The sequence below is a fragment of the Chelonoidis abingdonii genome, chromosome 8 (assembly GCF_003597395.2).
Source record: "Chelonoidis abingdonii isolate Lonesome George chromosome 8, CheloAbing_2.0, whole genome shotgun sequence".
Taxonomy (NCBI): Eukaryota; Metazoa; Chordata; order Testudines; family Testudinidae; genus Chelonoidis; species Chelonoidis abingdonii.
In genome coordinates this window covers 11528238-11549574 of record NC_133776.1, presented here as the reverse complement: position 1 = coordinate 11549574, position 21337 = coordinate 11528238, and the positions used below count along the sequence as shown (strand labels likewise).

At 41.5% G+C, this 21337-nt stretch overlaps 1 protein-coding gene across 1 annotated transcript in view; it reads left to right on the top strand.

Annotated features, from left to right (window-relative positions):
• USP13 (ubiquitin specific peptidase 13) overlaps window positions 1–20409 on the top strand; it is a 100222-nt gene extending 79813 nt beyond the window's left edge. Inside the window, exons 13-21 of the mRNA XM_032783664.2 lie at window positions 851–1025; window positions 4370–4458; window positions 4811–4933; window positions 7743–7769; window positions 9599–9742; window positions 10439–10605; window positions 12376–12538; window positions 15594–15678; window positions 16319–20409. Coding sequence (XP_032639555.1) covers window positions 851–1025; window positions 4370–4458; window positions 4811–4933; window positions 7743–7769; window positions 9599–9742; window positions 10439–10605; window positions 12376–12538; window positions 15594–15678; window positions 16319–16412 — 1067 coding nt within the window. The 3' untranslated portion in view covers window positions 16413–20409. The remainder of the gene's footprint in view (window positions 1–850; window positions 1026–4369; window positions 4459–4810; window positions 4934–7742; window positions 7770–9598; window positions 9743–10438; window positions 10606–12375; window positions 12539–15593; window positions 15679–16318) is intronic.
• Window positions 20410–21337: the final 928 nt, after the last annotated feature.

Genomic DNA, 21337 nt, shown 5'->3' with positions numbered 1-21337 from the left:
GTATATATCCCCCGCCATGGCGGCGCCACTCTAGGGGGCGACCTGCCGGCCCGCTGGAGTTGCTAGGGTAAAAGTCTTCCAACGAACGTGCATGCACGGCGCGTACACCTACTGGAATGGATATGAGCAACACTTCTCGAAGAACAACAGTTACAAAGGTGAGTAACCATGTTTTTCAGTCAGTGGTTCCTGCATGGAGCCCATAACTTGTGGTTGAATTAGAACATGTATTTTAGAAAGACATCCAGTCTTGATTTGAAGACTCCAAGGGAGGATTTACCACTTTCCTTGGTAATCTGTTCCAACAGTAAATGTGTTCTGTTAAAAAATTGCATCTATTTCCAGAAGTTTATAGCTCAGGAGCTTTTAGTTTTGACAATTACTGGTACATCTGGCCATCACTGGCAAGGGAAACACTATAGTCCTGCCCAATATATAGCCCTGACCAGTCAAGAAAGCACAATGGAGGGTAGACCAGCAATGGTTTTCAGAGTCTAACTGAGCTGATGAAGTTGGCAGAGAGGCATAGCCATTTGCACAGAAATAAAAACCCTGCCATGAAGATTTAATCACTTGTTTCCAAGTGTTCACACTGTCCTGTCCTCCATGTGATCAGAACCCTGTTAACCAGAAATGTTTGAAACATGGCTGTGATCCTGATGCAGACAGGATCTTGATTTCTTCTGGACATATTTAGACCATATAAAAGCCCGTGTCTCTCCCCTCACCCCCACTCCAAAACAAACAAACAAAAAAAAAAAAAGGTGGCGAGAAGTAAGACTGCAGTGAAAGATTCTGTGGCAGATGCATTGTTCATGTAGCCTTCAGTGTCATGTCTGCTTTTGATCAGATGAATTAATTGCCTACGAACTGAAGAGGAGAGAAGCAGAAGCTGCTGGGAGACCTCCACCAGAGCTCGTCCGTGCCAAGATCCCTTTTAGTGCATGTCTGCAGGCCTTTTCTGAACCAGAAAATGTGGAAGATTTCTGGAGCAGTGCCCTTCAAGCAAAATCTGCAGGAGTTAAGTAAGTGTGTGTTTCCATATTAAAAGGACAATATGTTCGTAATATAGTTTATTTTACCACTTGGCTATGCTACAGCAAGAAATAGACGGTGATGCAGAGTCAGTTATGGATCAGGATTGGTGATGAGGCTCGTCAGTGTAAAAGGTGCAGATTAGTACAGCTCTGCCCCGGTAAGAAGTGTAGTTCACATTTTCAAAGGCTTGTTATGACCCTCTGAGCAACAAATAAATCGTCTTTATGGAACTTCAGGAATTATCTTCATTTGGATGTTTGTAGTAAAGCTTGTTGTAGTTGTTGTTCGTTATCTATTTGTATTACAATAGCACTGAAGAGCCCTGGTCATGGAGCAGGACACCGTTGAGCTTGGTGCTGTGCAAACAACAAAAGCCTCTCCTTGTCCCAACTTGCTTACAATCTAAATATGGACAACAGATGGATACGGACAGGCTGATGGGCGAGTACAAGGAAATAATGAGATAATATTGGTGTTAGGCTGGGGTCTCAGCCTGCCAGCAGCCTAACTGTTGTCAAGTTTCTGTAGGCATCATGAGAAAGGAGAGTTTTAAGGAGAGATTTGAAGTTGGATAATGAGGTAGCTTGTGGATGCTTATAGGGAGTGTAAAACTTAGTGGCTTGATAAGTTTCTGCTCACCTTTATAGGATTACCATACGTCTGTATTTTCCCAGACATGTCCGGCTTTTTAGTTCTTAAATCGCCATCCAGGAGGAATTTTTAAATATCTAAAACATCCTGGAAAATATGGACATATGGTAACCCTAAGTACAAAGTCCCAGGGCTGGCAGCACTTCCTGGGGCAGCTCCCGGTGCCCACCTGCAGGAGCCTGTAGTGTGGGCGGCCCCTAGGCACAGAGGTGGAGGGGGTCTCTTTGTGCTGCCCTAGCTCCCTCCTGTCCAATCAGAGCTGCGGGGGTGGGGCTTGCAGCCACCATCACCCCCAACCTGACCCAACCTGTCTCTAGGAGCCAGAGAGATCTGTCAGATGCTTCCCAGGAGCCGCTCCAGGTAAGCACCGCCGGGACTCCCATCTCGCCCCCCCCAGCAGGTTCCACTGTCTCTTAGGGTCGGGTCGGGGGGGACGGAGGGCTCTCTGCTTGCTGATGGCACCTGCAAGCCCCGCTCTGCAGCTCCGGCAGCTCCCATTGACGCTTTTCCCAGCCAGTGGGAGCCACGGAGCTCATGCTTGTGGTGGGTGCAGCACGTGGAGCCACCTTGGCTGCCTCTGATCCTAGGAGCCAGAGGAACCTGCAGCAGGAGGGGTGATGGGTAAGCGAGTGGGGCTGGGTGAAGAGGCGAGCGGTGAGAAGCAGGGGGTGAGTAGGTGAGGGGTGAGTAGGTGAGTGGGGTTGGGGTGAAAAGGCCAGATACGGGCAGTGGGGGGTTGAAGAGGCGAGCGGTGAGGGAGCAAGCAGCTGATGGGCGGGTGGGGGTGAGGAGGCAAGAAGCGTCGAGCCAGCTGCAGGTGGGGGTTCTTGGGAAGGGCATGGGGGTTTCTGGCAGGGGAGTGAGGAGGTGAGTGGCAGGTGGGAGGAGGTGAGCAGTAGGTGGTGGACTGAGGAGGGATGCAGCAAGCCAGCAGCAGGCCCGGGGGTGAGGAGGGTTGTGGTGGCGGGGCCAAGCGGGAAGCGGGCAGGGCCTGGGGAAGAGTGGGGAAGGAGCAGGGGTAGACTGTGGGCGGGACCAACACCCCCCGTGAAGTGTCCTCTCTTTTGAATGTTCAAATATGGTAACCCTACACATTTAGCCTGGGTCCCATGCAGTAGCTAGTGGTAGAAATCTGTTTCCATACAAGAGACGAAGTATGGATCTCCATCCCTTGTCTCTTGTTGTCCAGCTTTGTCTGAAGATGCTCTAAAGCACCACATGCAGCCCCTAGGCAGAATAGGGTGGAGAAAATGAAGATAGAAGTTCTTCCTTGATCAAGCTGTAGGGATGAAGATTTCAAATCACAGAAAGGGCAGTACTAAAAATTTGGTTTCTGATATGTCTGAATTTCAGCCAAAATACTCCAGCATGACTATCAGTGTTGTAGAGTTAGGATACATTTGTAATACTTAATTATTGTTACTTATATGGTGCCACTTTGCATGGTGTTTTACAGGCAAATATAAAGAGGAGGAACCTGCCTCCATGCGGTTTACAATCTAAAGTCAGATGAAAAATGTAATAAAAAGGGCTCGGACACAGAAAATATTGGGAGGTCAAAGGAGAATAGAAGGAGGGACACAGCCACAGAGGGCATAGCTTTATGCCAAGAAGAAGTGTTAAACAATTGGGGTATTACAGAAGCTTCAGTGTGTCTTCAGTAGTATCAGAGGGGTAGCCGTGTTAGTCTGGATCTGTAAAAAGCGACAAAAAGTCCTGTGGCACCTTATAGACTAACAGACTTATTGGAGCGTGCTCCAATATGCTCCAATGCGTCTTCAATAGTAGTGAGGAGTGGGTGAGAACTGGGCCCAGGAACTGGTCTGTTTTGGTAAACTGTCTTCTACTGTTAACAATGCCAGCAATTGGTTGTACTCTTTAGTGTACAGTTTCTGCACCATATAGAAAACAGGCAGTCAAACACACTTGGAGGGAAAGAATGTAGGAAAAACCAAAGTGTTTCATACGTTAACTATGAGCGTGTCCCATGGTAGTAAAAAATATTCTGCTGTTCTAAATAGAGGCAGGATTAGGTTGCATTTAAAAGCAAGACAAAACAGATCTTCAAATGTATTTGTACAAAAATAAAGAAAAACACTTGTTTTCCTTAATTTAACAATTTATTGTTAAACATTAAATAGTTGCAAAAATAGTGAGCATTCATATAGTCCTTTTCATCTGTAGATCTCACTTAGAAACAGCATTGGAGTCTTTGGGTGCTTGTAGGTAGATTACTTAATAGCCAGTGTTCCTATTTGTAAAAAGATAATGTCATATATATAAAAATCACAGTGTCATCTTTAGAGCCTGTGTAACCTGTATTTTCAACCTAATGCCCTAAAATTCTAGCCACTTGGAGCTACTTGGGTGAACACAAAGCACTGAAAATTTATCCCCACAATGGGGAGGTTCCCAGAGCTTGGGCTCCGGTCCAAGAGCTCAGGCTGTAGCCTGAGCTTGAACGTCTACACCACAATAAAACGGTCCCTTAGCCTGAGCCCCATGAGCTTGAGTCAGCTGATATGGGCCAGCCACAGGTGTTTAACTGGAGTGTAGACATACCCATAGGTATAAAACTTTTCATGTTAATGTCGCTTAGACCGTGGTCTGAGACATCGCAATCTATGTTCCGTAATCTTGTTGCCCTGTTTTATTGACATAACGTTCTTGTGTTTCCCAGAACATCTCGCTTTGCTTCGTTTCCTGAGTACCTGGTAGTGCAGATAAAGAAGTTCACCTTTGGCCTTGACTGGATACCCCAAAAGCTTGGTATGTATCTCCCTCATTTGGTCCAGGTTCTCTTGGAAGGGCTATGTACGTTGGCGAATTTTGAGTTTGTAACAAAATCCAGTGGGCTCCTCTTTTCATAAAGGGCCAGACCAGAACCCCAGATCTGGGGAATAAGAAGCCAGTTTTACATAGTCACTTTTCATTGTAAAAGTGTTCTTTAAAAAGTGTCCTGAACTTCTCATTGGCAACTCCTACCAACAGTTTAAGGGAAGAGAATCGTGGCCATGTGTGTAGCATGTGTACTGAGCTCCCCTTGCTATAGCATGTAAATTGCAATACAATGTACATGTGCTAGAATGCATCAATAATCTTTTCCTCTCTGGGTTTGCAGATGTTTCCGTAGACATGCCAGACCTACTAGACATCATTCACCTCCGTGCCACGGGACTACAACCGGGCGAAGAGGAACTTCCTGACATTGCTCCGCCCATTATCATTCCTGATGACCCCAAAGGTACTGTCCTCTACCTCCGGGATCTCTCCTTCCATCCCGCCTTCCTCTGCTTGGATAGTTAGTCTATTTTTCTTCATCTCTCTGCTGGTTCATGTGAAGCCTCTTTTTGGCTGCTGTGTTCCACCTGTGCAGGCACGAAGCATGACTCTGTGAATGAGAATAGAGTGTAGATAGGATCGGGACAGACTAATAATAATGCCCTTTTTTTTGGAGGTTCTGAGCACCTGCAGCTGCTATTGGTCGAAAATCAGGCAGTGGTTGCTGCTGTCATACTCTTAAGAAGCCTTGAATTAACTTAATCCTGTTGATAGTATAAGGAATTCACACTGTTCTGTGCAAGAGGGTAAATGAATATTTTAATTCCCTTTTTCACCCTCTCCACCCTGTCCCGAGTTTGCATTCTCATTCCCTCTAGAATCTTTACAGGTGTCTAGAACCTAAGTACATCTAGGAGAGTCTGTAGGGCTTGACTCTAGGACTTTCAATGGCATCACTCAGAGAGCACTTACTTCCTAGTACCCCTCATTATTCTTATTGGTGTTATTTGTGTCGTAATAGCACCTTAGAAGCAATCAAGGCTTAGGCCCCATTGTACATATGCATAATGGAAAAAAAATCCCTGTTCTGAAGAGCTTGCACTCATTGGTGTGTAGTAGATATAGAGGGGCCAGATTCAGCCATTTAGTCTCATGGAATCGTCATGCTTACTTATTCCAGCCCATAGGGAATGTAACTTCAGCTTGGATGCCTACTGTGGAATCAGTGGCAGGTGCCAAAAGTGGAGTGGAAATTCAACCCAGTCATTTCTTGCTTTTGGGGTCATGTATATTGGAACCTACTTACCATGGTGTATGTGCTAACTGCCGTCAAAAACCGATGATAAACTAACCTTGGCGTGACTGTGGCTGAATAATAATCATTATCCGATGTGTGCTCACTGGTGTGCAAGGCATGGTCCTTGTTCTCAGGAGCCTTAAATTGGGTAATAAGGTTTTTACCTTAGGATCTCGACTTCATCTTATCCAGTCCCAGCACCATCTATTAGCATGTATCAGACCAAACATGGCTTGTTGGTGGTGTACTTGAAGGGGAACAGTACACTTCTTAAAACCAGATTCCTTAATCTGCAGCACAGCTATGTTTAACACACAAGGGGTTATGTAGATGAATAGATTCGAAGACCAGAAGGGACCATTGTGATCATCTAGTCTGACTTCCTTTATAACACAGGCCATAGAACTTCTCCAAAATAAAACTTTGAAAGACACTAAATGTCCTTCCATAGGTTAAGTCTGAAAGTCTGCCACTTCTTCATTATAAAGAGCAAGAATCATTATTTATCATTTATATTGCAGTACACCGAGGAGCCCCAGTCATGAGCCAGGTCCCCTTTGTCCTAGACGCTACTATAGGCGTTTAACACAATGTGACATCTTGAAATAATCCATTTCTAGATCAAGCCTGTCCAGTAAAATCTTGCTTCCTCCCCACTTTGCCCTGACAGTGAAATGTTTTGTAGCTAGTAAAATTCTCTTTATTATCCTATGACCTTAGACACAGATTATTGAAATTTGCTTTATGATGACTCAGGTTTTGGTGTTTAAATATTTAATGTGATACTAGAAGGAATGATGCTACTCACATTGCAGGATTGGCTCATTTATTTACTTGGGTACTAATAGTGCTGTTATCGCAGTGAGTTTTCCAAATATGGAAGAACGCCAATCTCTAAAATGTATTTTGATGTTAGAGGAGAGGAATACACAGACCTACAGTGATTTCAATTTTGTTTCCCCTCTCCAAACTACTCCCTATGGTTTACCATGGCTTTCTGGGCATCTCGGCCTCCTTGAAACGTGCATTTTCACTTGTAAAGGCTAAAAAAATTGGAGCTTTACTTTTTATAAATGAAAATAAAACTTCTGACAGCTTTTGCTGCCTCACTTCATCCACTTTGGTCTTCCTGCATCATGGCCTCTTGCTATGAGGTTTACTTACTGATTCAGCTACCAGAGACATTGCATTCTAATGAAACAAGCAACTTGCAAAAGGTGCTGGGAGAGGGGTTCCCTCAAATCTTAACACAGACAGTTTGTATATGCCTTTCTATGTGTAACATGTACCTCAACTATACTGACTGACCCCTCTATCCAGCCCTCACTATTTGGCCAATTTCTTGTAGGAATAACCCACGGGTCAGTGTCGCTCTATCACTGATGTGGCCTAGATGCTGGCTGTCACATAAGCATCAAAGAACAAATGGGCTTTGAGGAGGGCTAGGAAAGGGATGAGGGTTACTAGCGTTATGGCTAAGTTCAAGGAAGGAGTAAGTGCTAAATTAGGAACTGTTAGCCACTCCTGGTTTTAATGTCCTCAGGTGCAAGTAAAACTTCTCAATGTGTCTGCTACCTCATTTTGTTAGTCTTATGCCCTCTCAGTCCCAGCCTCTTGCTTTACATAAAGCATTAGCTAACCATGCCCATCCTGTAATGTCTGGGTGTGCAGATTATATTTTGGGGAAAGAAAGTTCAGTTTGGTGGTACGATATTCATAGCACCATGGCCTTCCTGGTTTAAATGGGGTTAGGCCAGTAATTATCCCATTTATTACTGGATTACAGCACCAGTGATGCTCTACTTTAATAAGCATGAGATTATCTTTGTGATCTTCCGTCAGCATAGTGCACGCTGCTCTTAAGGCACCAGACTTTTTTATTATCCACAAAACTGGCCCTCTTTCTTTTCAATATAGAGCGTTGCTGACTGTCATGCAAACTCACTTCTCCTAATTTTTCTTTCTCAATTTCCAGATCGCATGATGAACCATTTCATGGAGCGTATGTATCTCATTTTTCTCCCCAGCACATTGTGCTGACGTTTTGGCTGTGCAAACATGCATCCACGTGCGATAGTCAATTAATGGTAGTTCTGTCTACACAGATACACATGGCACTTTTCTCTGTGTGCATTTACGTAATACTTCAGTGTTGTACTTGTTCCAGCATTGACTTGCACACATTTTGGTATCTGAAGGACCCATCGTAGCAGTGTGGTGCCCAACACATGAGCAGCCACAGTTTCTGGTGTGAAGTCTGATTTTTGTAACTTGAGGTTAATTCACTGTGGACTAAATCTTGATGTAAAAGATTTGAGCCAGATGCACTTTGTTGTCATTTTTTAAAACTTAAAACACAGTTAATTGGATTGGAAGAGGTGCTCTGAAATTACACGTGATGTTTTTGGAGTTTTATTAGTAGCAATTTAGGGTAGTTTTAGATTAAAAACCTCAATTTTTAAAGTGTATGTGGCGCATGATCCAAAGTGCATTGAAATGAATGCCAATGTCAGTGGGCTTTGGATGAGGCCTCAGTTTAGGAGATTGTAGGTATGCTTTTCAGAAATGCCGCTTTGTATTCTTTAAACATTGATGTTGCCCATGCAGGGCTCATCTAAACTGCAAATGGGGAAGGAAATTGAGGGGGCTGGTTATAAAATTGTTGTCCCTGATTACAGTTGTAATTTGTATGCCATGATCTGACCCAACACCTCGGATCTTTGCTATAACACTGAGGATACACCTATATTTGTGTGGGAGGTCTGAGTCCCAGCTCGTGTAGACATATCCATGCTAGCTCTGCTCTAGCTAGCAGCAGCAGTGTAACTTGAGTGGCAACTTGGGCTTGCTGCCAGAGTATGTACCCAGGTGCTAGCTTCATGTGAAATACTGAACAATAGTGATGCTTACTTGGAACATTTTGGGGGAGATTATTTTTTTTTTGTCTCCAAATCACAGTATGTTAAAATGCAAACCGTGACCAAAAAGAAATACATTATATTTATATTTGAAAAATAGCTACAGAGCAGAATCAGTAGCTGCTTTTCATGTAGGGTGAAATTCACACCAATACAGAGGGTTTACATAAAGCTGTGCCTGTGATTTATGCCCCAGGTCTTAAGTGATATATGAGGCCTTAACGAAACTCTGAACAAAGTGAGGAGCAGTCCTCTTCCTATTGACATCAATGGGAGTTTTGCCACAGTCCTCAAAAGGACAAGATTGGTCCTATCATGTGTCTTTTATAATTTGCTGGTCTGGAGGATTTTAGCCAATGACTCACTATGCAGACAACTTGACAAAAAAATTAGAATAATTTCTAAACAGAATGTCACAGGTGCTGCTTGTAAAAGCTGTTATAGTCAGAGAGAGAGCGAGCGCTACAGTATTCAGAGTATTGAGGTGTCTTCACCAAGTGTCACTGCTGCAGATAAGCTACTTGTGCTCCTGTACATCAGCTGTGGTGTCATTACTGAATTGACTGTCCATCTACCAATAATAGCAGATCTAGTACTCTTAGAATCTCTGACGGGCCTGCACTTAAGTGGGGGGTGACTTGTTTCCTATAAATGCTTTTTGTAAAACACTTTGGGAATTACTCAGGGTGAAAGATGCTCTGTGTAAATCATTTAGATAAAAAGCTATAAATAAATCACTAATTGCCATTATAGTGATTTGCATAAAGCTGCTTTTTTTTAATGGATGTTTGTTTCCTGCAGCATTAAAACAAACCCAGTGATACGATGTATAGAATGCTACTTCCTATATAATAACAAATATTACAGGAATGGGCTGATTTGACTTTACTTATTAGAGTATCCTCTGCTGTAGCTCCGGATGTTGATGAATCTTCAGTGATGCAGCTAGCAGAGATGGGTTTCCCTTTGGAAGCATGTCGGAAAGCTGTATACTATACAGGAAATATGGGTGCTGAAGTGGCTTTCAACTGGATCATTGCACACATGGAAGAACCGGGTCAGTAGTCTCAAGGGTTTGAATGAGCCCTCGCTCTGCTATGCATCTTACTTGGGTCTATATAAATTATAACACCATGCATGGCAAACAAGTCGTATCATATCCCTTTGAAAACTGGAGAACACAGACTTGTCATTCTCCTGAATGTTGGTAGGACTAGTACTCATTACTATAAATCTGATACAGAATCCAGTCCTCTGAACACACACCTGGCACCCATTGCCCGGAGAAGGCACAGCACACCAATGTTGCACCAAAAGAGGTATCCTGTCCCCAGTGACAAAGTAACTGGTGCTGAAAAGCAGTGGTGGGTCTACAGCCCCTTGCTGCTGGTCTTGGGTCAGAGTTGGGTATGCAGCTGTATGCCTACCAAGTATGGGTTGTCTGATACTTGGGTTTCATGTTGGGCTCTGCTATGATAAACCTGCCTTCTTTATTCCCTGGATGTGCCACCATGTCACTTTGCTGCATTGGTTTCACCCTTGTAGCACGCGCACAGTGTGGAAGAATCCACATACATGCCTTTCTCATGTGCATACTCCTTTTCCTGCTTTTTTGGGCCTTCTGTGCCCCTGCTGTCCAGATTTGGCCCATAGAAATGAATATTATACAGGTATTGTTGCTATTCTCGAGCTTCCATTCATTGTTAGGGTATGTATTGATGGGGTAAAAAAGTGAACTGTTTGTCTTTTCCAGATTTTGCAGAGCCATTAGCTATACCTGGCTATGGGGGAGTTGCTTCTGCCGGAGCAGCTGGTCTAGGGGCTATTGGGTTAGATAACCAGCCTCCAGAAGAGATGGTAGCTCTCATCACCTCCATGGGATTCCAGAGGAATGTAGCTATTCAAGCACTCAAAGCAACAGTGAGTCCCAAGAGAAATTTTGGAATTTATTTTTTTTAAGGATGAAAAGACACGTGTGGAAGGAAACTCATGAGATGTGCCCATGAAGGAATTCATAATTTGCTGGTGGATGTGGGGAAGCAAGGAGAATGGGGTCCTGAGGCAAGGTTGGCCCCTAAGATAGATTGTGACAGGGGTGAGGAGCAAGGGTATATGGATTTCAGATGAGTATTAAGTTGGGTGTGACAAAGAAGGGGAAGATAGGAAGAACTTGACTCCCCTTCCTATCTGTTCGGAAGCATTCTGAGTGAATGAGCGCAGTGTGTCGTGAGGATGGAGTGCTCCCCAATTCCTTTCTTTGGGGTGTTTGTTGAATAGTTGCAATCCCATCTCACATGACTGTTTTCTGACTCACCGCTCACAGTTATGCAGGTACAGCGATCTTTTGGCCCTTAAGAGACACCCACACTGAGAGAGGAAAGGCTTCTTTCTGAGTGCTGGAGAGAAGGGAGGCTTTACCTTTGTTTCTCTGTTCTGTGCCTCTCCAAAGCCCACCTCCATGTGGGATGATAACCGGGGAGGAGGGGGAGTTAACACTGGGCTCTTCTGCCTTCTTTTCTATGCTGTAATTTTCCATTAATACCAATACTTCCTCAGACAGCAACTCCTGGGCTGCACTGCCTCTTCCCAGCTATGCTGGGCTCCCATCCAGTGTGACGTGCCGGAGCGCTCCAAGCAGCATAGTCACTCACAGATGGCAGTTTCCCTTTCATGTGTAGTTATGTGGCTTGCACAATATTTGTGATCTGAATGCAGAAACCATAGGACTAGGCCACTGGCTTTCACTTTTATTCCTGAGCAGCTGAGTAGGCTGTGTGCTGGTTGGAATGCTAACATGGGTGGCTGGCAGTGTCTGATGAAGAACAGTGCAATTCAGGCCTTTCCTAGCCAGATCACTTACTCTTTTCTGTATGACTTCCCAGGACCTATTGGTTGCATTGCCATGGTACCTAGGAGTCCCAGTCGTAGACTAGGACCCCACTGTGCTAGGTGCTGTACAAAACCAGCACAAAAGGACTTCCCCTGTCCCAGAGAGCTTACAACCTAAGTATTGGTAAGCAAACCTTCTGTTCCAACAAGGGAATATGCCTATCAAATTAGGTAGAGGGCAATTACAAATCTCACTGTTCCTGCATTTTGTATGTATTGTAAACTACTATTTTGATTTAATAAAGATTAAAAGATCTAAACTATCTTCCCTTTAAGCCGTTTATTAGAACCAAAATCCCAATCCCAGCCATTTTTTATCCAGCATGATGAAGGAGGGAAGGTGCATTGGAAATTACAGCTTTGGAAACCAAATTCTGAATGCCTCCAGCTAAATCATTGTGATTATTTATAGGACTGATACAGCCACTTTTCACATCAAATATGACTTTAAAAGCCTATGTGCTTAAATTAATACTGTTATCCTGTGTAATCTAGCACGCTGTCATTATTGGTAACAGCATATAGAACACTGAGCAAAGAACCATTCAGTCCGTATAGTGCTTAAAATGCTGCAGGGAATCATTTAGTACTAAACAAATCCAATTATAGTCCTAGGTCAGGAGATTTGCACAGTGCCTGCTGAATACTCATTTCCATAGGGGCGCAGTGTGTCTAGCTCAAATGTACTGAATGCTGTTGATCTCAGTCCTTGTTCTGCTTATTTGAAGATCAGTGTTTGTATGGCAGCTACAATGTTAGTGAATGCACTAATGGCTAGTGTTTTGCTCGTTTCACTGCCAGAACAATAATTTGGAGCATGCACTGGACTGGATCTTCAGCCACCCTGAGCCCGAAGAGGAAAGCGAGTCTGCTTCAGATGTGATGGATATGGAAAATAATGCTAATGCCAACATCCTTGCAGAGGCAGGTTCAGAGGGGCCCAGGATCAAAGATGGGTCTGGAAGTAAGTTCCCTTCAAGTAGTGGCTTTAACGATCATGCTGCAATGTTGCACCCTCATGTCCATCTTATATATTGTATCTAGAACTCTTCTCTCTCTCTTGCAAAAAAATGAGCTTCACTGAGTGTTTGGAGTGAACTCCAAACAATTTATTTTTAATCGTGTCTGTGCCACTGTGTTTGTGTGTGTGAGAGAGACAAAGACCTTGTGCAAGTCATGTGATTTATTTGGGCCTCAGCTTCCCCATATGTAAAATGAGGATGATTCCATCTTCTCAAGGCTATTGAGAGGCTTAAGGTTTGCAAAGTGTTTTGGCGTTCTTGGATGAAATGTGCTAAAGAACTGCACAGTATTAGGATTCCCATTCTTATTTTCAGACCATTTGATGAGTCTCTTCACTACTGCTTCTGTGAGAGGAGAATCTGTGCCCCACTTACAATAGCTGAAAATCTCTCTTAGGTCTTGTCTTCACTAAAGAAATGTAATGGATTTACATTGGCTATCTAGCCACTCTAGTGCATGTCCCTAACATGGGCACATGAAACCAGTACACAGCATGATTTACATTGGTATAAAATACTTTGGTAAATTACCAGATTAAACTGGGCTGGTGCAGCCATCCTACATTAGGGGTTGCACTGATGTAACTCGATTGATACTTGGTTCATATTTCCTTAATGTAGGCAGAGCCTTGGAAAAGGTTGATTTTTGCCTGCAAAAGGGTAGGCAAATTCAGGCAAAACCTCCCAGAATCCTGTTGCCCTCATGTCTGCATCTTGGCAGGGGGTTAGACTAGATGACCCTTGTGATTCCTTCTAACCCTGTGATTCTCTGTCATAGTACAATAAACCTCATGCTCTTGTGTTGGCATTGATATATCTGCTTTCATGGTGTATTGCTGCCTGGAAGTCTTGCTGTCCCCAGGGTCACTGGGTATCCTTTACTCGCCTACTCTACATAAAATATAATTTCTTTCTTTCATTATGAGGGGGAAAATAGGAAAATTCCATGCCTGAAGGGAGGCGGTCCCTAAAAGCTAATCAACCTAAGAAGTCTACTGTTATTACAAGGCCTCTTAGTTGATATGTAATCTGATAATCCATTTAATAGGAATCATTATCCTACATATCCGTGCATGACTTCACTGATTTCTCTACCGGTTTTCCTCTGAGGATCTCATTGTCAGAAGTAATAGAGCTAAGTAAACCACAAGATGGGGCTATTGTACAACAGCCCAGGAATGTGAAAAAGGCAAAGGATGATTATAAATCTACATGCACTGGGTTACTGCAGCACAATGGTCATCTTAGGATAGTGAGTAGCATTTAACATTTAACATCTAAAGGACTTTAATACCCCCGCATTAGTAACAGCAGTGTGCATGCTCTCTCCATCTGTCTATTTCTGTCCCCAGGCTATTGTCACTGTAATGTTCTTACAACAATAGTCTAAAGACCACGTCAAATAATCATTTGATTTTGTTTCTCTTGTAGCTTTTTAATAAGTTTTTTAATAACTTTTAAATAATACTTCACTGTAACTATTACAAGTGTTACCTAGTAAAGGCCAAGCTTAATTATCCCAATGTCTTGGGGACAGCGAATATATTTAAAGTGGAGGTTTACAATGAAGAGCATGGGAATTAGATATGTGTAATCAGACTTTGGAGGATATGACCCTGTTTTGACTGTCTGAGATTCCGATAATATACTCTGGTGCAGTAAAATGGCCTCAGAATTCCCTTTCTGGGTCAAAACCCAAGTCATTCTCATTATCCAGTTGTTTGAAGGAGTGTAATCTGTTTAATTTTGGTCATGGCTGTATTTAGGCTTGGCAGAATTCAATTTTTCAAATAATTTCACTGGATAATTAATACTGATGGCTATTGTTAAGCTCCCCACTCCCTGATTCTTGTCAATTTAAATTTTCATTGTTGTTGGAAATTTTGGGGGAAGGAGTGTGTGTCATTATTTAATGATGGTAGATTATGCGATTCAAAAAGTTAAATCAAATAGTTAAAATACAAATTGTCAACATCACATGTTACAATATATGAAATAAATATATTTACATTGACAGATCATACCTGTTTTTACTATTGATTTGCTAGTCCACTCATAAGAAGCCTAATTCAAAAGTCTAAATCCATGGATTTTTGACCCTAGTAAGTTCTCAAACAGCAGTTTTCTTCCTTTTGACTATTTGTAAATTTAGATGATTATCAATGTAAATATATGTTCATCAATTTGTGTGCATATGGTGAAATCAATATTTACCAAGAAAAATCTAATCATTTCAAGTCTAGTTATACTGTGTGGCATAAACAAATACAGAGTAAAGTCTCCATCCCTGCTGTACACAAAATCCTTCTCGTCAATTGTTTTAACAATGAACTCTTCATGGTTTTCTTCCTGTTGAGATGCCATGCCTGCATAATATGCTGAAGCTGTTGAAATTATTATCTAAGGGCTTCCCCAAAATTTTAAGAATTGTGTATGTTTGTGCGGGTGATGGTGTTAGAAGCCATACGGAGGACTCAGTGTGCCCTCAAACCAAAGGCTACTCTAGGGTATAGTCCCTGTCTTTTTCATTTGATTTAGAGGAGTTCAAGTATTCATATGCATGAACTCAACTAATTTGTGTGCAGAGCCAATTTTCACCACCCTTCGACCGGGCTGTATCTAAATAGTGTATCTTACGTTTCAGTGATGTCTTGTGAGCGTCAAGGTTGAAATCCATACCCTTGCGCTGTCCGTTTTGTCTTTCATAGATTTGGTCATATATTCATAGGTATAAGCAGATTCAGACTGTGTTGTTTGTGCACAGACTTGTGTTGGTTTGTGCTGCATTCAAGTTTGGTGAAGGTAAGTGCTGCACGTGAAAGGAGACACCTACTGCTGGGTTAATAGAAAGTGTTTTTTGGGATGTGAGGTCTGAATCAAAGGTGCTTATCTATCTGAAAATGCTTTTCTGTTTAAAACAAAATTGTCCCTTGGCTCTGTGCTGCGGTGTCAGCAATGGAGGAGTGACATTCATCATCTCTGATATTTCTTACGCAGGGTATGAGCTCTTTGGATTCATCAGCCACATGGGAACATCCACAATGAGCGGCCACTATGTTTCCCATCTCAAAAAGGAAGGAAGGTGAGTGGCTTTGGGAAAGGAAGGAAAGATTTGGTTTCTGGATGGCAGGCAGCTTCTGCATAGCATGTCTCCATACAAAAATATACGAGTGTTTATCATGCAATACATTTCTGTTATCTCAATCAGTGGAATGAAGGCTGCAAATGTTATATAGAACTGTACTTGGTTTTCCTTGTGTGTGTGTGTGCGCGTGTGCTCATGCTGAGGCTACTGTAATCTATACTAGGGACTGGGCTGATATAGTACCTAGTTATCTTTGTAGAGGGATATGTGTGCTTGCTGAGGCTAGTCTAATCTATACCAGGGACCTGGCTGATGCAGAACTTGGATTCTGTTGTGCTTGCCACCCACCCCCTCCTCCCTAGCTGTGCACCGAGCATTCTAATTTCTGGCAACTGGAAACCATCTCTGGTTTGCCTCCATGCCCTTCTCCTTTCTTAATTACTTAATTAACAAGAAGCCTGCTTCACCACTCACTTTGATTTTCATTGTGCCTCTTGTTTGTACGTTGTCTGATTAGATTTTAAGCTTTTAAGGGTAGAGATCTGGGAAGTCCTTAGTGTCTTGTTGGTGTCCTATTAAAGGAATTAATTACAGCACTTTAATCCTCTGGATACTCACCTTCCTATTTTTATTTCAGATGGGTGATGTACAACGACCTTAAAGTCTGTGCCTCAGAACGACCTCCCAGAGACCTGGGCTATATTTACTTCTACCGTAGGATACCAAGTTAGGCCTCAAATATGTTATTTGGCCTTTAGAAGCCATAAACCCTTTCAATCTTTCAAAAAAAAAAAGTATAAAAAATTAAAAAAAAAACAAAAAACAAAAAAAACTTGGACTGCCAAAAAAGCAAAGGAAAACGTGGGATATTTATAGTTTATTTAAAAACACAGTCATTTGATGCCTTCTTAAATGTTAGCAGGGAAATTTCTATTAGGTGGATATTTTAAACTGATATACATTAAAGGATACCTTAAGACCATGCAGATTACTAATGGAGTTTGCAAATAGCTCATGGAGAATATGCATTTGTTTCAAACCTACACTACAACCCAATTACAGCTATGTTCTTGGAAGACCTTTGGGGAATGTACATTTCTACAATAGTAGCTGCCCACTGCTTCCAACTGGAGAGTCCACACTGGTTCTGGATATCACAAATTTGCCTTTGCTTCATGTATAATTGAAGGGGGAGAAATTGGTTTTCCATCACAGAATATGCCTCAGTCACGATATTATTTTCAGTACAATAAGGAATGACTTATATAGCTATGTATATTAAAATGTAGTGATACAGAATGTTTTGTTTTGCCTCCTTGATGCTTGAAATCCAGTGCAAAATTTGGAAGCTGTTAATCCCTTGTCAATGCCCTATGCATTATGCCACATAGAAATGGTGGGTTTTATTTTATATATTTAATGTGGGTTTTTTTAAACTCTTCTTGAAATCATGTTATGTTTTTTAAATTATCCCAAGAGATTCAGGATTGCAAGTGGCTGAAGGAAACAGATATGCTGATTTGATAAGTAACTCTACCACTCAGGAATAACAACCACCATTTTCCTCCAAAGGTGTTAAAAAAGAGGAGCAATGTCTCTTTAATTGTTGCAAAGAATTTTGTGCCCAGACCAGCTGAAACTGGCTCCGTAACAAAGTGCTTGCAGTACAATTCTGCTTTTTGCCAAAGGTTGTTTAATTATTTAAGTTTCTTCCATGGATGGAGAAAATTGCTTGGTAAAATTGCTGATGTATTGATTTTTTTTTCAGTTCATAACATACCAACTTTCTAGAAACTTGCAAACACACTGATAATCTGATCTGCACAATGCACCCCTTATACATGGACTTCTGGGGTTTTTTGGCTACTGTTTGTCCCATTTTTTCCCCATATTGTTTCCTTATTTCAATTTGAGTCATAAACAAGAAGGAGTCTGTGTGTGTGGGGGGGGGGAGTTATTAAATTGTAGTTGTTGAATAGTTCTGTTTAAAAAAAAATTACAGTGGTGAATGTGTAATCTTTTTTGTTTCCCAAAAAAAGTTCACAGTACGTTGGCTTCTGCTGAGAGACCGTTGGTAAAATTGCCTCTTATAATATTACTGATCTCTTAAAATAAGTTGAAACAGTCAAAAGAATCCATGCAGAGTGCAGAAGAGGCAGGGAGTTATAATTATGTCTTCTCTGCATTTAATGTCTGCAAGTTTAATAGCAAAATGCAGGCTATTGTACAATCAAAGGGAACCTGAATTTAAAGATTCTGGTTACAACTAGGGCTTTTTTTTAATGTCTGACTAAAAACTGTTCCCATAGTGTAACAAAGTCTGGTATAGATCACTAAGCATGGTAATATAGGCCTAATTTTCCTGATCAGTATTTGATCTGAAAAGTGGTACTAGATGTAGAGAAAAATTCTAGTGCAATAATTCTGTAGTAGTGTATGTGATGCCTAATCACTGGGAAAGCTTCCTCTATTTAGCACCCTTCCAGGGACACTAGAATGGTGGTATTTCACATTAGAAAGTGGCTCCCATAAGATTCATCTGCCTTGTCATTCTTAAGTAGTTTACTGTAGCCAAAATAAAAATTGCCAGCAGATCTACTTGTTCCTACAGTATTTTGGCTATTTATGTCTTTCACTAGCGGTTGCCTATTCTGAAAAATGAATTAGGAAACTATGCAGTGGCACATCCTGTATGTAAAGTGAAGGAGCTGAACTTTCAGATAGTTTTTATTTTTTTATTTTTGCTTTTGGCAGTAAAAAAGGAAAAGATCATTGAAATATCAGTTAAATTTCAAAGAAGTGAAACAACAGCTTTCTCCTCTGCCTCATGAATTTAAAGGGCTATTTATAAACTGGAAAGGTCTGGTATCCATAACCTTTTTATTTAGAGACCTTGGCTAAGTTACAGATCATGGGGTCTTTACCATGCTCATTGTTAAACTGGAAACATGGCAAAGCTCCCTAGGACTAAGGATGGCGCATGAACTCTCACAAACCATTTACTTATGTATAGAGATATCTAAAACTGGAAATACCATATGTGTGTGATATTAATATTATATATTTAACATCAGGCACACTTAAAAATCTAGCAGGTGAGAAGCTGGAAAGTGATAGTTAAAAGAAAAAATTCGCTGGCCGTAATAGGTGCATTTTTAGTGTCTGCATTTCTGAAATTCTTTTAGTGCAAGTATTGTTCAGCCCTTTGTGCTGCGTAAGCTACAAGTGGGCAAAAGTGCAGGGTGCAATAAAGGGGAAAGGCTGAATGATCTTTCATGAAAATATTGCATTTGAAAATACCTTGAAGTTCTCCAGCTGTTTGTGCATTTTGTCCCCTCATCACTGTTTTCACTTTCAAATATTCAATTTACTGTAAATTCTTTTTCTTCTCTTTCCTTTTTCTTCAACGATATGACTAAAGGTGAACAGTGACATTGGTACATTAGGATGCAATCATCTGACTCTGGAACCTAGAGGGAGAGATACACCTGTTTGATCCATTTAAGTCTTGATCTAGCAAAGCACTTAAGTGCATGCTCAGTTTCAAGAAGGTGGGTAGTCCTTTTGATGTCAATACGACTACTCCCTGTGCTTAAGTACCTTGCTGGATCAGGACAATAGGAAGTGACTTGAGCAATGGGTGGATGGGAGGACTTGTGGTTCAGCTGGATTCCAGTAACTGTTTCAAGTTGTTGGGGTTTGTTTGTTTTTTTTTTATTTGTCTTGTGAGCTTCTTGGGGGGTAAAGGTTGAGGAAAAGAGTCACTTTGACCCAGATCCTCAAAGGTGTTTGAGTTCCTAACTCTCGTTGATATCAATGGGACTAAGGTCACTAAATGCCTTTGATGATCTGGGCCTTTGAACCTAAAAAGGCAAGTTATTGAATCAGCTGAATATCAAGAATCAAGAGGCACAAAGCAAACAGCTGTTCTATTGTTAGAGCTGGTTATAAATGTCCGAATAACTTTTGGGAGGAAGGGGAAATGTTTGACACACACTCCGACCCCGTTTAAAATCCTGCTTTATTTCTAAAGGAGTCTAGAACCCATTATGATTCACAGTGTCCTCTCTTCAAAGCAGAAGTAGAATGTGGTTCTTAAAATCCTTTTATCTTGTTGGTTAAAATGTAATTAGGATATAATCTTAATTAAAAAATAATAAAGCCTTCAGCCAGTCTAGGAGTCTTTGGACCTGATTCTCCTTTCCCTTTTACCAGTTCCACACTGGAGTACCTCTGCTGAGTTATTCCTGATTTATACTGGCGTAAATGAAATCTGAAGCAGGCCCTGTTTCTTAGGAACTTTTAACCTCATGGAAGTGCAGTAAAACTTGTGACATGGATGCATTAGGTCTTTGTTGTAGCTTTTAGAAACAGACCTCCAGCTAATATCTTTGTTTTCCATCCCAGTGGCAGTCATCTCTGTTTTCTCTGCTATCTGACTTCAGATGCATTGAACGACTATGCAAAACATGTTGTAACTGGAAATGCCTTTTTATTCCCCTCCCATTCCCACCCACCCCCATTAATGGATCAGATCAATTTCTGATTCCTGCCACATCTTTTGAAGTTTTCTGTTGTGTTCTGGAAGTGTTTATAATGGTTTATTTTGCACCATTCGGCATTGTTTGCTTGAAGCACTGGTAACATTTTGGAGAGTATTTGTTTGAGATGGGAAGGGATATGAATGATATATTGTTGCAATTGTTTCAAATTAAAAATATTCTCACATCTTGGGGATCGTGTTGTTTTTTTTGCTTCTTTCTTTTCTTTGAAACCTCAGATTAACTGAGAAGCTTTTGAGGGTGCCAGTTCTCAGCTGTGAACCTTGTGAAATCTGGTGTTTTCCTTAAAGCTCCAACAACTGGAGCAGAGGAGGTACATGAGCATCTCCACTCAGAACTAAAAAAAGAAAAGAAAAAAAAAGGTAATTTCTAGCCTTGATAGTTGCAGAGAAAAGGTTGAAAACCTGACCCTAGGGCTCCCTAAAGATTCAAAAAGCAAACAAGTAAAACCTAAAATGTATTATTTTTAAAAAAATCTCATGATTTTTAAGGCACTCTTATGATTTTTAGAGATCTGACCTGATTTTTGAATGCTTGGGGATGGCAATACTGATCTGTGCAAGCTCCTTCCATTCATACGTAGGTTTCTACTGTGTTCTTCTAGGTTAGGCCTTTCTAAATGTTTGTCTGTAACCTCTCAAATCCATCTTTAGATATTAGACCTGCTTTTCATCAAATTACAAATGTTTTTTGGGGGATTCTGCTGCTCAATGTGGGGCTAGGCCATAAAAAGACACAATGCAGGAGGAGATAGCATTCCAAACATGACTCTGACATGGCTTTCTCTACAGAAGCACAGGGATTGAGGGCAAGTTGGGGCACGGCCATGGTCAGTGGGTCTATAATTTTGTGGACAGACTGGCCATAGCCTCTTAAGTATGTGGGGAGTGCAGGATGGCTGCCATTACCATAAAAAGAAGGATGGTTCAGGGGTTAGGGTTCTAGTCTGGGAATTGAAAGACCTGCTTTTAGTTTCTTGCTCTATCACAGATTTCTTGTGTGAGCATGGATAAATCCCACTGGCAATGTCTATGCTACTTCCTATGCTCATGAAGTGATTTTTTTTTTCTGTCAATGTAGTTAATCCATCTCTC